This window comes from Acinonyx jubatus, chromosome D4 (genome assembly GCF_027475565.1).
Source record: "Acinonyx jubatus isolate Ajub_Pintada_27869175 chromosome D4, VMU_Ajub_asm_v1.0, whole genome shotgun sequence".
Lineage (NCBI taxonomy): Eukaryota > Metazoa > Chordata > Mammalia > Carnivora > Felidae > Acinonyx > Acinonyx jubatus.
The window spans coordinates 64,373,792-64,389,576 of NC_069391.1; the positions used below are offsets into that span (position 1 = coordinate 64,373,792).

The 15,785-nt window shown below is 41.8% G+C and overlaps 1 protein-coding gene across 6 annotated transcripts in view; it reads right to left on the bottom strand.

The window, feature by feature from the left end:
* The window catches only part of AOPEP (aminopeptidase O (putative)), a 341,245-nt gene that overhangs the window by 63,226 nt on the left and 262,234 nt on the right, over positions 1–15,785 (bottom strand). For 5 of the 6 annotated variants that reach the window (XR_008291205.1, XM_027048223.2, XM_053205175.1 and 2 more), the window contains 2 exons: positions 12,452–12,514; positions 11,959–12,033 (listed from right to left, as the gene is read on the bottom strand). Coding sequence is in view for 4 of the 6 variants with exons in the window: in XM_027048223.2 (XP_026904024.1) it covers positions 11,959–12,033; positions 12,452–12,514 (138 nt within the window). In the remaining 2 variants the exon portion in view is untranslated. Of the gene's footprint in view, positions 1–9,316; positions 9,472–11,958; positions 12,034–12,451; positions 12,515–15,785 lie in introns of all 6 variants that reach the window. The other variant, XR_008291206.1, reaches the window with a different exon arrangement.

Sequence of the window (15,785 nt, forward strand, 5' to 3'; positions counted from 1 at the left end):
CCATATTTAAGTGCTTTTCATTAGCTGGGTATTTGTATAAACCCCACCAGCCTTCAAAGGAACTTCATATCAGAACATTTTGGTCCAAAGAAACAAAAGCAATGACACATTGAGTGTAAGAAACGATTATAGACTGATCTAAAGCCGAACTTTGCTAGAACACAGATCTTATAGCCTAAAGAACACTTTGAGCACTTCAACTTGGAACACGAACAACAACACCTTATTCTACCAGAGTGGACAAACCGAAGAGAGACCCACATGAATTGATCCAGTAGCTCTGAGAAGTAGGATTAGTCTTCTTGAGTGAAGCCAAAAGACAGGGACTAAACATACAAACTTATAAAAGTACTACTGCTTGCTACATTTGCTGCAGACCAAAGAACAATAAGAAACTATGGCTGATTGTTTTAATTAGTAAATAAATTTAAGAATGTTTTCCTGCCTCACCGTACAGACAAAAAAAACCATATGACTGGTGTTACCATCCACACACCACAAGATAATCAGCCCTTCACAGTCATCTGAAGAGGTGCTGTAAAATGTATTAAATATTTAGTACATGCCAGCTGTTTTCGATAAGTCACCTCACTTGACTCCCACAAGGCTCTGGTGAGGCAAGCATCTACCCCCTTTGACAGGATGACACATGGTGGCACAGTCCACAGGGCCCACCTTGGGAGCCAGGCCTGAACCACACAAGCCTGTGTACTGCAGCTAAGGAGCACCTCTCCAAGACACTAGCACATCTCTGCAGAAAACAACTGGATTTCATCAGACAAAATTCCAGAGAGGATAAGAATGGATCATTCTACAAAGATCAAAAGAAAGCCACACCCAACAAAGCTATAAGGACAAAGAAGGCCCTGAGTCACAGGGAGCCATGAGTTGGAAAACAGGCTGCTGTGTCCCCAACTGCTACATGAGGACTCTAAGCTCAGTGATTCATTTGGGGATCTTGGGTGAGACATTTAGTTTCTCCAGGTACTGCTCTACTGCCTTCTGATCTGTAAAATGTGGGACACAAGCATATTGGGGTATACAAATACTTTGAGATCCTCACAAGAAATAAAAGTATAGAAAGCATAGTTCAACTCCCATGAGAATGGTTAAAATAAAGATGTCTGACAATTCCAAGGGCTGATGAGGAGACAGAGAAACTGGGAACCTTAGGAGCGCCTGGGTGGCTCAGTTGGTTGAGCATCGACTCTTGATTGGCTCAGGTCATGATTCCAGGGTTGTGGGATTGAGCCCTGCATCAGGCTCCACGCTGAGCATGGAGCCTGCTTAAGATTCTCTCTCTGCCCCTCTCCCCAGCTTGCACTCACTCTCTATAAAACAAAAAAAAACAAAAACAAACAAACAAAAAAAACAAACCACACACATACACACAAAAAAAACTGGGAACCTTAAACACTACTGGTGGAAATATGCTGCAGCCACTTTGGAAAAACAGTTTAGCAGTTTCTTGAAAAGTTAAACATACCCTTACCCTATGGCCAAGCCATGCCTAAAAGAAGTAGGTCTACATAAAGACACTTAAACACTATTCATAATAAGCCAAAACTGCAAAAAACCCAAATGTCTATCAAGCAGTAAACAGATAAACAAAATGCAGTCCACCCACACAATGGAATACTACTTGATAATGAAAAGGAACAAACACAAATATACGCAATACTTCTGATACTCAAAACAGGATGATAAATGGAAGCAGCCAGGTCCAAAAGACTAAAGTGTGTATGATTCCATTTATATGAAATTTGTGTAAGATGCAAAACTAAAGACAGAAAGCAAATTGGTAGTTCCCTGGGGCTAGGGGTCAGGATGGGGATTAACCACAAATGGACACAAGGGAACGTTTTGGTGATGGAAATGTTCTAAAACTAGATTGTGATGATGGTTGCACAACTGTGTAAGTGTCTTAAAACCCAACAAACTGTATGTGGGTGAATTTTATGTCATATAAAAGACACAGGACATTAAATTCAATGAAACTGTTAAAAGAGAGAATGAGAACCATAATCTTCTGTCGTCTGTGGAAGCACTCAGCATCCTTTACCATTAGCGTCAGGAATAAATGCTCACGCCATACCTTCGACACTGAAAACTAGAGTTTGTGTGGCTGACAGTTAAGGAGAAAAAGTGAGAAACCAAATTGTACACGAACTCAGTCCAGAGCTGTGACCTGCTTCTCTTCTAGATTTGTGCTGTTCCTTTTTGACTTCTCCTGCTCCTCATGGAGACCATGAATTTCTTTCCTTGGACATCAAATGAAAATGGTCACAGAAAGCGAACAGCATAAGCTTTCTGTCTTTCAGTTATAAAGGCGGCTGCCTAAGAGGGCTACTGTTCCTGTTTTCTGCGAAAATGCCAGAGAAGTACAAACATATTCTAAGACCATCTTTTCCCACTTTACATAGTTTCCTTGGTATTAACCACTGCAAATCAGGTTGTTTTCCTGCTTCGTGTCTATGAAGTCTGAACCTTCACGTACCCATGATTTAGAATTTAACACTCTGAAAAACAAACCTTTCTTGATTTGTAGAGAGACATTTAAAATGTTAATGATTTGGATATGCACTTAATGCCATTCAGTGGCTCGTTCGATGAGTCTGTGCTCATCGTCAGAAAGGTAAAAGGGGCATAGAATTATTTCCTTAATACTTTTCTTTTTTTTTAAAGGTCATGCTATATTTCTGGTGCTGAAACAAGTGCGATGCTTTGTGAATAACACGATCCAACGTTCAAGAATCACAAGAGGAAATGGGCTCTAGAGCTTGCAGTCACCATCCCTGATTCTGAAACCAAAAGTTTAGGGAAGGAAAAAACTCCAAAACTTAACGATGCAAATAAAAGGGCAAAAATAGAGTGAAACAGACTGAAAACCTGACATCCTCAAGCCCAGAGATAGCATGACCTGGCGGTGGCACTTTGCAAAAGCCGAAGGGAAGTGCTAACTGCAGCGTCAGTATGTTCTCGGGAAGACCATCAGAATCTTGAGAACCGAAATGCTGGTACCCTCAATTCTACAAAATAACAAAAGCTGAATAAACTCGAACAAATATTTATACCCTGCTATCATCCGGGACCAGACTTACGGATAACGCAAAATGCCCAAAGTGAGAGGGTTCCCTTTCCTTACAGAGATCCAAACTACTCTGTGCACATACCTGCGTTACCACTCATAGACGTTTGATTCAGTTCTGTTTCCCACTTTGTACAGGTTTTCACACCAAACTGTAAACTAGTTGAGGCCTATTTTCCATTCATCTCTGTATTTATGCATACTCCTTATTCGGGGTTTTGTGTGCTGTGGATATGCAGTTAAGTCAGTAAATAAATGGTTCAAATAAAAACAGAATTTAATAAGGAATGTGTTAAACATGGAATTATAGGCAGTATTATATTTCTAGCCTTGGGTTTTTGAATGATTCTGGTTCATAAGTGTTAGCAGAATTTCTATGATAGGTTCCAGCCTTACTTGGAAAACATGGATGAATTTATTTTTAAGAATCACATTTTCAAATAAAGACACTAACACTATTTACATGTACGTCAATCAAACCCCTATCTGTGCTTACAAATCATGTAAAAGCATTAAAGTGGATTCAGTTAATTCAGTTACCCAATTTCCCACCGCAACTTCCAGGCTGCATGTGTAAAGGTTGCTTTATCAAAACAAGGCCCAGGCGTGGAAACTCGAGTCCAGGGTAGCCTCAGGTAAAATGCATCATATACTCATGTCCTTAGTTTGTGCCACACTGGTTTGAATTTATCACATGCTGCTTTGTAAATGATCTTTGATATGTGTGTGTTTTATCTCCCATGGCCAGAAATGACATCTCCTGTGTCTCTGGTATTTTCCAGCAGCTTCTTACATAGGACTTATGTACAGCAAATCCAAGAAAACATGTTGGCCGATGAGAACTGACTTGAGTTTTCAGCCCTCATTATTTGAAAAACAAAAATTTTTTTTCCTGTGTATTGTTCTACACGTAGACCACGGTCATGTAAACCCAGTTTTATGTGGGAAACTAAGTGTGAGAAGAGTGTGAGTAGAATATAATGGAGGAAGTGTTTTCTACGTGAGATTCCTTCAAAAAGCACCACTGTTTTTAGGCCAGAAGTTCTCCACGCATGGGCACAGACCGCCTGCTTACCGCAAGGAGTCGGCATGCATTTATACATCGCTAAAATGCAGACAAAAGACTTCAGAGAATCCACTTTAGATTTATCCCAAATATAAAGCCAACTCAAGTCCAAATGCCCATAAAATACTCTAAATTTTAAAGTTCCTAACAACAGGGGACTTTGAAGAGTCACAGAAACTAAAATAAATGTAAAGCACTTTATATACAGTATCTTAGGTGGTCTTCAAATCCACTTTCTTGAGTAGCAAAAAAAAAAAAAAAGTTACCATTATTCTCATTTTACAAATGAGGCAAATAAAGCTCAAAAGCCAATGGACAACTGTGAAAACTAGCCCACAACAAGACATACCCAAGTAACATTTTTGGAATTTCAAGAAAAAATGATCTGGATGTCCAAGAGAAAAGACCAGGTCACTCTGAGGGGAAGAATTGAGACCAGCAGAAGACTTTATGCAAGACAATGGAGTAACATACTCAAGACACTTAAACAAAGAAAACATGAATCCAAAATTTTGTGTCTAGTTGAACTGACCCTCACATGGAAAGAGCACAAACTTATTAAAATGCAAGACCTCAGGAAATACAGTTGCCCCAAGCTCTTCCTGAGAAATCCACTCTGGAACTTGCTTCAAAAAATCCCAATTGCTGAAGATCAGTTATATAAGGGCAGCTGATGAGCATTATAAATTTACTTGCAGAATTAAATGTGATATATGTGATTATAATATGGGATTTTATAAAGCATATGGTATGCTATGTCTACATGCGCTGACACTGTAAATCTAGTACAACTATCAAAAAAAAAAGAGGAGGAAATGGGAAGACTGTATAAATACTGTCAGCTTGTTGGCTGTGTTAAAGGTGTTTAACTGGAGCAAAAAAACAATATTTCAAGTCACACGACAGAAGATCAAAAGAGGAGGGGCAAGAAAAGGTTAACATCTAATTTCACTACTGCTCACAGCAGGAAATCAATACACAAGAGCAAAAAAATAAATAAAGTGAAGAAAAGAAACCAAAATGTATTATTATGTCAAAGTAACCACTAGAACAAAAATATAAGCCTCCTAAATACCAAAAATGGACGAAAGAAAAATTACATCATAAAAGTATAAGAAAGAGTCAAGGCCAAACACACACATTAATCTTATCATTAAGGTACACTGGCCTAACTGGCCTGTTAAATGAAAGGATTTTCAGATGAAAGCAGAAGTCAAGTGACAAACTCAAGGAGCACATGATTGGGTGGCAGAGTTGGGACCAGGGTCAGGTCTTCCTGGCTCTGAGCTCTCTTTATAGAAGAGATGAAAAAGATGACCCACGACAACCAGGAAAGCTCTCCCCAATGTGCCTTCGTGAAAACCTCTGTCATTAAAGATCAAAATAATTAAACAAGAACTGGGACATTACAATTTTTAAAAAATGTAATCGCCAAGTATGATTTAGGAAGGTAAGTGCCATGTGTGGGAATCATTCATCTAACTCATTCAACAAATAGTAATCAAGGCTGCATGTAATCAGGTCCTTCCTAAGTGCTGGAGATAAAATAAAAGGCTTGAGTGTCAGTTCTGCTGCACTCAGAGACCCAGAAACGTAAGTGAAATACATGTCAGCTATACCTAAAGACACATAGTAGTGTCCGCCTCCTGAAATAGAAGATGAATGGAAACATTCACAGGTCCTAAATGACACTGACATCAGTAGGTACTACTAAAATAATGCATCTTATTACTGCCGTATGATGCTAGGCACAAAACAGCAATCATTAAAACGCCTGAGATGAGAATGATAGCCAAGTAAAGCATTCTATCACAGGAATGTAACTAATGCTTCCTATAAAAGTAACTAAAAAGGCATGAGATTGTTCTCTGCCCGCCTCCCTGTTCCAGCCACACTCATGTTTTATATTAAAATGGCTTTCATCTTTCATGGCACAGAAGAGTTGCTGGCTGCTGGCATCAGATCTGCTAAAATCAACAATAGTGTAATTATCTGCACACTTTCATGTGTTTTCAAAACATTCGCTGGCTAGGATTTTCCTCATTTAGAGATGCATCCTTTATGCTCATGGTCTAGGGCTATCAATAGCCTGGGCTAAAAAAATTTGTTTAAATCTTGCCCAAAGCATTCTTTTCTGCAGCAATTATTTGATTTGTTTATACCTCACCTACTTTCACAAAGCGTTTGCCCCCGTCTACAACATCCTCATAGCACATTGCTGGTTGGTGGTACTACTGTAATGGTACATTTACATGAGCGGGTACATGCAAAGCACTTAGAATAGAGCTTGACACATGACAAGTGTCAGCTATTATTATATTAATAGTCCCATTCACAGATTCTTTTTAAATTACGTGAATAAGTGCGTGAGGTAAGTGGATGACTGTACTTTAATTTTCTCCGTTATGCTAGTTGAAAATGGAAGGAATTTCAGTACACTCAAAATTCTTAGAACATTGTCTTAAAGGTGCAGATTCTTAAAAAAATAAATCTATGGAACAGATGAAAATTTAATGGCATAAAATTATGCAGATCAGCCTTCTTTCCCGAGGCTACCAAAAATACATTTTCTCAGCCATTCTTCCTCGGTCCAGTTTAAAAAAAAAAAAAAAAAAAGGCAGAAAAAGCCAAGATTTTGTAAAACCAAATCTACTTTGAGACCTAGGTATAGAGAATTTAATAAATTATGTATTTGCCAGAGATTTACAAGGAAAAAAGGGAGACCCACAAATAAGACCCAGTTCTAAATATTGCAACAATAAAATAACGAATTGCATATTAACAGCGCTGTAATTACTCTTTTTGTTAGGTTTCTTTGTAATTACTTTTAATAAATTACCCTGCCTCTCTCCATCACTCAAGTAAGTTGTCATCCAAAGGCACAATCAGTACAACACAGGACACAAAGCCACTCACAGATAGGGAGGGCGGCTGGTGCCTCAAGAGCAGTGACTCATTAGAACCCATAAAGCTTTTCTATGGAGATCAAGTATCAATGAAGCTATTGTAAGAGATTACAGCTATATAAATGTAGACTAGTTATGAATTCTCACAGGGCAGGAACATTTTCGAAAAGAGGCAAGGGCACCGATGCCTGGGAAACCACTCAACACCAATGCTGCCTCAGTTGCATAAGAGTGGCTGCCTGCAGCCTACCATTTTGCTAAATGTGGGGTAGCTCCTGTAAAGTGAAGGGACCCTTGGTTCAGCACTCTTTAAATTCGTCTTGTGCCATTTTCTCAAGCTTTGTATCCTGATCGCTCCAGAGTCAAGCCTAACACAGTCACCGTCTGCTGTTACAAGTCCAAGAAAGAGCCAGATAATTTTTATTAGTCTTAAATAGTTTTCCAGAAATCATAAACTTAATATAAAACAGACCTTTGTCACAAAAGACAAACAGCAGTAAAGCACTTTGTTAAATAGTTTAAAATTTGTACCTACCTTTAACGTGTTGAATATTTCAATATTAGAATTGTAATAAACGCATTTTCTTAGAACATATAAAATTTTAAAAGGAGCAATAAATGTGGCAAAATGCATAAGCCAAAATGGGTTCTATACACATTTTTTAATCTGTAAATTATTATTCATACCAAGATAATCACTGCAGTTCAGAATCAAATGTGAGGAAAGAACACATGAAGTAAAACTGAGGGAAAACTGCAAAGAAAACTGTCTGCATTTTCCCTTCTCAAAGACTCTGAGATGGCGACTAAATACTATAAAATCCACATTTTCACAACCATCTCTCTAGATCTTTATGTTTCACTCGATATTTCAAGGAAAATTTCACCACATTTTTAACAATCTTATGCTCTGGAGTATTGTTTTTAGGGTTCTGGCAGGAAAGAACAATTAAGGTAACCTTAAAGGGTGCTTTTGTTAGAAACCATTTGCACCTCGTGTTCCTTATGACTAATCGTAACACAGGCCAGACACTCAGCCTCGCCAAGACCACTAGCTTGGAAACAAACACACATAAAAGATAGCTTGTTAATAATAATAGCCAACCTTAGTATCACTGAATTTTCAATGTTCTGAAAGTCTGCCAATGAATACCTGTGACATTATATACACTCGATGATGACCAGAAATGAATATCTTAAAATTTATCCTCTGTACATTATCAGGTACGTATAAAACATGATTTCAGGTGCTTCTCTGCAATCTGAAAATTGGCATTTTCTTCTTCTAAAGGAATCATACGTCATTCACACATTCTTCTCCTCAATATACTATTTATTATTGTGTAGTATAGTATTACTAACCCTTAAAATAAAAAAAAAACACTATTTAAAATCTTTATATTTCACATATATTTATAAAAGTATATTTTTCCTTAATCTTTGAATGTGATGGATAATTTGAATTTTTGAATCAGTGAAAGATAAAAGCAGGGAAAAAAATGTTCCTCTTCCAAAACCAACAGCCATTTAGAAAAATCTATTAACATTATTTAAAAAAATACACATACAATTCACTTTTGCAACCACCATTGTTTCACTGCCCCTTGCAGAGCTGAGCCATTCTCCCTAAATTGTTCTTTGTGTAGTTGTTCCTGCTCTCCTTGCCTTTCTGCTGCACAAATTATTGAAACTAAATAAAAGGAACTTGAAATAACATAAAAGGAAGAACATCATAATGTAAGGAGAAAACACCTGAGGACCAGAAGCAAAAGAGAGGTGAGTTTGTAATTTAAAATGAAGAAGACAGAGAACAGTATAAAGGATCTGAGCTGCACCTAGTGGGAAGGGGGCTAAAGTATGAAGAGAAAATAAAATGAAAGTAAATATCAGGGAAGACAGAAGACGCGTAAGACAGCACTATGAGCTTCAGGAAGACGAGAAGCGAAACCTGTAAGACCGCACTGGGCCTCCGGTGGCTGGGTGGGAGGGAAGGACTCAAGGACTCGCACAGGAAGGAGAACAGCCTGGAAAGGCCAGGAGAGCATTTTAAATCACTTCTCCCGGTAGAACCTCTCACTCACCCAGTTTACTTTATTTCATTATTCGTTATTTTAACCCACAGCTGAGAACAGGGTAAGTTTGTTTTGCTTCCCCTTCTGAGTTCACTGAAAAACTCAACTCCTAGATCAGGCCGTGCCTACCACTTAGCACCTTCGTGATTTTCTTTACGGGGGGTGGGGTGAGGGGGACAAATACCTCCTGTAAGATTACATTCGCCACCTATAATTCCTCGCCCGCTGCCCGCTTCCAGACTGTGGCCTCGCACTGCTGCTCGGTTTTCCTTCCGCGGGCAGGTCAGGAGACTCTGCTCTCCACAAGTCAGTAAACACTGCAGGAGAAATGTTCCGACCCTAGCACAGTAAAACACAGACTAAGTTAACCAAGTTCAGTCAGATCTGGGCTGAGTCCCACGTGAGCCTGGAAGATGTAAATACAGACTTGGGGGATGGAGGAAGGGCGGCGTGGGGGAGAGACGGGGCAAAGAAAACAAAGTAGGCAAATAAAAGCGATGGGTAGACTGAAAATTATGCCTACCAGAAATGACTACCACTCGTTTTCATATTTTACAGTAATATAAAATGAATAAAAGCTGAAAATACCACAGTGTTACTTGAATGTTGTAGAAATAGACAGTGGATGCAGGAAAAAGGAGAAACTGGCTAACGTGCCTCTACTTGTCGCGTGGCAGACATTTAAAAACCCTTACTAAACTCAACAGAGAGTTAACTACTGAGATTCCTACTAACAGGTTCAAATCGTAGCAAAAGGTTAACACATGACCTCGGTTTAAATACTCATTACCACACAGAATTTGATCTGTACTTCAGAATAGACACTCAGGCAATCAGGGGACGGCACCCTGGCTTCCAGCTGCAGGGTGGCCTCTGTGCCTTTCAGAACTTGCTCTGATGCCCTTGGTCACTGATCGCACTCCATTTCACCTTGCCCTTGAAAATATCGCAGGCTTTGCCTCAGGGAGCTCCAAACCCTCTCTTGGCTGTAACACAGGCAAAACAGTGGGCAAAGGGCTCGGCTGCCTCGCAGAGCCAGGAAGAAAGACTGGACACACTGATAATTAATATTCTCTGATCCAACTCTGAAATCTCCCATCTTCTGACCTCTCTACCTCCTCCCTCAAAGCTTCAGCTTTCAGCTTCATTCTTTGAAATGAAGTTCAGTGTGTTGATCCCAACCTACTTCATTTTCGTATCCTCTTTAAAACTGTTGCCCACGTTTTCTAAGAAAAGTCAAACGTGCACCTTGCCCATAAGCTCTAATACACAGCCTCTACGGAGCCGAGAAGGCTCAGCAAAGAACCCCATTTTCTTGGTAGGTGAAATCCTCAGCACCCCCTTCTCATTCTCTGAAGGCGTCATAATACTTCAAGTTCAGATTTGGGGAGTGATGGTACCTAGTAATCCACAAAGGTAACGGCTTCCCTTCATTCACACCTGGCATACGGTCTACTTGAGTAATCTTATTTTTGGCTTAAAAAAATCATAGCTGGAAATTTTTTTTTGCAATACTAAGCAAGCCATAAAACTTTTCCCTTCTTTGGACATTTTATGATCAGATTCATCACCTTACATTTTTTAAAACACCTAAAGCATGAAAGTTAAACAAACACAACCTACCACAGCATGCCGAGGTATGGTCAGAAAACTCAAGTCTCTTCAAAATGACACCTTTTTCTATTACTGTTTAACTGAACTGACAGATATGACTCTGTTTAAAAAGGTTAGGGCTGGGGTGCTACTTTTCACACACTGGATGTCTCCCTACAAATGACCAGGATCCTAGGCCAGTTCTTTTCCCCATTCTCTTAGAAGCTGGCCTTGGTATCCTTACATGCACTCTGGAACTCTGGGATCACCTTCATTATGATGTGCTTTGTGCACATTCTCGGACGCTGCAATGCCCATACTAAGGCAACACATCACAGAAGTCAGCAGCAATGCTATCAGCAAGAACTTGGCTTCAGAACCAGGAGTGATTCATCATACATTCTAGCAGCAGAAAAACAACACCCATCTATTTTAATCCCCTGGTGCTATCAAGAATCAAAAAACAGTACAGTAATTAAGTAGGCGCAACAAAAATTGTATCTGCTACAACATTTGTGAAAACGTTATTCACTTTTAAGAGCTTTCAATAAAAGTCACTCAAAACAACAGACTATACTTACCTTATTTCATACTATTTATTACAATGACAAATCAAGTTTTAATTTAATATAATTTCAGGAGAAAATAGGTAGTCCAAACTTCTGCAAAGTAACATATTGAAATTCTAAATTTAGAAAAACAAGTTTTTCATGTGCTTTACAGTAAATAAAATCCCTCCTAGGGTTTCAAAAGAAATCCATCGTCTCCCTCCATTTTTAAGATTACTCTAATTTAAAGTCCCAAAGCTAAGTCAGTGTGCTGTGTCTATCACAACCGAACAGAGAAACCCGATGTTGTGGGCAATTTATTCAGAACGCCCCCCCCCGCCCCCGCCCGTCTAGAAGTACCTTAACAACTGCCATAATAACTACTACTGGTCTAACATAATAACGGAACCCGCTTATGTCCCATTGCTCTATTTAATGGACATGAAACATAGCTCCATCCGGGGTCATCCTCTTCCTGACAACATAGTACGTCCATAATCATTAGCACTGTCAACCAATTTTTCTGTGTAACTATGCACGTTAATTTACAGCCTACTGTAAATTTAATTAAAACTTAAAAAAAAAAAAAAAAAACGCTACTCTATTGTTGTGACCAAGTCCTCTGGGGCGGACAGGGAGCTTTCTCAAGAACTCCACCCGGTGCTCGCTCTCTCGGGGGCCCTACCTTTTCAAACAGTTTTTCGGTCTCCCTTCGCTTCCGTTTTCGGGGTCTCCGGTTCATTCGAATCCATTTCTCGACCTGAAGTTCAAAAACCACAGAGCATTTTAAACAGGACGACGGGTCGTCAGGGCCCTTCCTCGGCGTGAGAAAGAAACGATCGACCACCTCGCAACGCAGCCTTCCTGCGCTTCACCTGGGGAAGCCACGGGCACCTTCCGGGCCCGCTGGGCGGCCTCAGCGCCGGGGGCCCGGGAGGCGCGCGGGGGTGCGACGCACCCAGGCCGTGACCTTCGCCCGGGCCGCTCCCTCCGGTCACGGGCCCGGCTGCCCGCCCCCGCGCCGGTGTGCGCCGGAGCCCCCCGAACGGGGCCATCTTACCCACCGCGGTCGCGCGTCGCGCCGCGGGGACTCCGCGGCGGGGATGCGGCGCCGGACCCACCGCCCCAGGGAGGGAGAGGAGGGAGGGGAGCGCGGAGAGCGCGCCCCCCGCACTTACCTCGACGCTCACTTGCCGCGCAAGCCCGCACTCCGCCCCGGCCTGGCGTTCCCTCTGCAGCGGCTGCGGGGGAAGGGGACAGAGTCAAGTTTACCCCGGCAGCCGCCCCAGCCTCCCTCCCCCGCGCCCCACCAACTCGGCGCAGTGACCCACTACCTCGACCGCGGAAGGTGAGGGTGAGAGCCGGGACCCCGCCGCCCGCGCCCAGCGCCCGCCGCCCGGCCAGCCCGCTCGAGAGCAGCGGGCGCGCGGGGCCCGCAACACCTAAGGCGCAGCGCGGGCGGCGGGCGGCGCGGGGCCGGGGCGGCGGCGCGGGCGGAGGGCGGGCGCTGGAGCGGAGGCGGGGCCTGCCTTAAAGGTATAGGCGGCCGGGCCGGCCTCCCCGCAGGTCGCGCCCGCCCCCGCCCCCGCCGGCGCGTCCCTATTTTATTGTTCTCTTTGCGAACGTCTTTCTTCCTCTCCGCGAGTCCCGCCCGCGCCCGCGCTCCCGCGTCCTCCCACGCGCGGGCCGACCCGGGCGCGCACGCCTTACCTTTCCAGCCCCCACCCCCGCGGGCTCCGGGGGACCCGCGAAAGGGTTTCTCAGCCGCTGAGCGTGCCGGAGCGCGGCCCGGCCGCAGGAGAAAGGGCTTAGCTTGAGAAGTGCCCCCACCCCCGCGGCCAGGCCACCTCGCTTCTCCGGTCAGAAACCTAAGTGTCCAGATGGCCTATGCGGAGCGGAAAGGAACTTTCCTAGTGGACTTTTTTTTTCCGGGAATGGATTAGACGCCATTAAGTAGACATTTTTCAGTGGCCCCTCCGGACTCCGGGGCTGTGGCAGGTGACCTCCCCAGGGAGAAACCGGGAGCGCGTAAAGGCGAGCCCCGTGCACCGCCCGCGCTTCGACGGAGCCTACACGCCCCGGTTAAGCGCAGTAGGCACCGCACGCGCTCTGCCCATGGAACCCCACCTCCACCCCACCCCCGCCAGCGACAGGGGGAGAATTTAAAGGGGGACATTCTGTATTCCTTATTAGGGGAAAGTTTCCCCTTAGTTTGTAAAAGTCTGCGATACTCCAAGTTTTTCCGCCGATCCCCAAAAGACTTTCTTCCCATCCGCATCAGAAGTTGGCTGAACCAGAATGGGGGTGAGCGCTTGGGGAGAGGAGTCGGGTAGCATTTCTGTTTGTTGATCTTGACCATCCCTTTAACTTTATCGCATTTCTTTAAAGAAAATCTGTCTTGCCCTCTCTTTATTGCTACCCCATCCTTCTTTCAAGATCAAAAGCTTTAGATCAAAGCCAAGATCAAACTCACTACTTTAAATAGAAGCAACTTTGCCACGGAGTATTTTACACAAAGAGGAGCTTCTTAATGGACACATCAGAGTGGAAAACTTCATTTTATCCCTTCATCCCATATTCATAACTGGACTACTTAAAATTACATTGATGATGCACTTATATGTCCTAAAATAAACAACAGGTCTGCTCAAATGGGGGATTCTTAAGTGTTTGTGCTTCCAGGAATACAAAGAAAAAAAAAGTCACTCTATAGAGTTAGATAGGCACATTAGCCATTTTGTATCATTATTAGCTAAGTACTATGAAATGCGTGCTCATTTGGTAAAGATTTTTCAAAGTGGTAGTGAATCCTTATGTAATGTACAACTATCATATACAAATTTTCACTGTAAAAGAAATGCATAAAAATAGTGAATGTCTTGCAAATGTCCAGTGCACAGTACATGTATAGGCAGATAAAAGTTACAAATGATGAAGTGGATTATGTATATGCAGAGCTGCTTAATTTTAAATGGAAACAAAACCTTGAACTATTTGAGCTTCCACGCTGCTAATTACAGTTCCAGAATCAATAGAAATCTATATACTGGTAAACACTTCCCTTTACTCACTAGAATTTTTTTCCTTGGGAATTCACTATCCCTAAGAACTCTGCTACAAATCGTTCAACACTGACGTATTAAAACAGCACCCTGCCTAAAGTGGACCTTCCTTAAGTATCCTTTTTGTTGACTTATCAAAAATTTTTTGACACGTAGCCTTAAAAGAAACAAAAAACAAAATAAATTCCAACAATCCAGTAGCAGGAATGGATAACTATTGAAAATTAAATCCGACACAGATTTCTATGAAAGTCTGTTATTACAGCTGGATAGTTAGTACTTGAAGGCTTGTTTTCCCTTATAATTCTCATCTTATTGTAGTCTCAAATACACACACACACACACACACACACACACACACACACACGATTGTTCCTCATTCTAAAAATCCCACTGAGCTGCTGGAAAGATCTTAGGAATGGAGACCTGGGAACCCCGTCTTGCTGCCAGTTAACAGTCTTCTGTCTTCCTAGCCTGTGGCTCATGGAGAACCTAATGGCTTCTGGCATAAGCTGAGCAAAGGAAAGAATCCTACTGTCATTCTGTTCTACTACTACTACTTTAAGTAGATACAAGCTATGGTCCATTCTAAGTTCCTCCTAACTTGTCTCCTTTGTACTCATGCACCCTCATGACCACACCCATGATCCATCCTCCATGGAGAAGCCAGAAGAATATTTCCAAAGGTAGTTCAAATGATATCACTTTGCTTCACCAAGAATGTACTTCTTTCTCTTCTCTGCCTGGCTGGCTCCTACTTATTCTCTAGTTCTGACCTTAAACAACAACTCCAGAAAGGTCTTTCCTTATTCCCCAATCCAAATTATGTCACCCCTGCTATTCCTTCTAATAGCATCCTGTTTATTTCTTTTAAATTGCTTATCTTTTAGAGCTATTAATTTTTTTTTTATTTTTAATTAAAACTTTATTTTTTAGAGCACTTAACAGAAAAATTTATGCAGAAAGCAGAGTTTTCATATGCCAACATAACACACAGTTTTCTCTGTTACTAACATCTTGCATTACTGTGCTGCATGTTACAATTCATGAACCAATATTTGATCCATCATTAGTAACTACAGCCCATGGTTTACATTAGGGCTCGCTCTGTGTTGTACATTCTATTAGAGCTATTTTTTATTAATTTGTTGAATGTCTATCTCCCAAACTGGCTTTAAAGTCCAGGAAGAAAAAAAAAATAAAGTCCAGGAAGAAAGAGATACTGTCTCTTTTGTTGTTGATTTTTGTCCAGTCAATAAAAACAGTGCTGGCACATAGTAGATACGAAATACATATGTTAAGTAAGTGAGTGGAAGACATAGGAACAAATGGCTAAATGAATAGCGTATGAAATTTCAAGGGGAAGAGTCTCAAGATGAAGATCTTTCTAATTAGCTCCTGTTTGTTTTTCCACTAAAATACCTTGTTTTGTAAAGAGCCCAAAATTGTG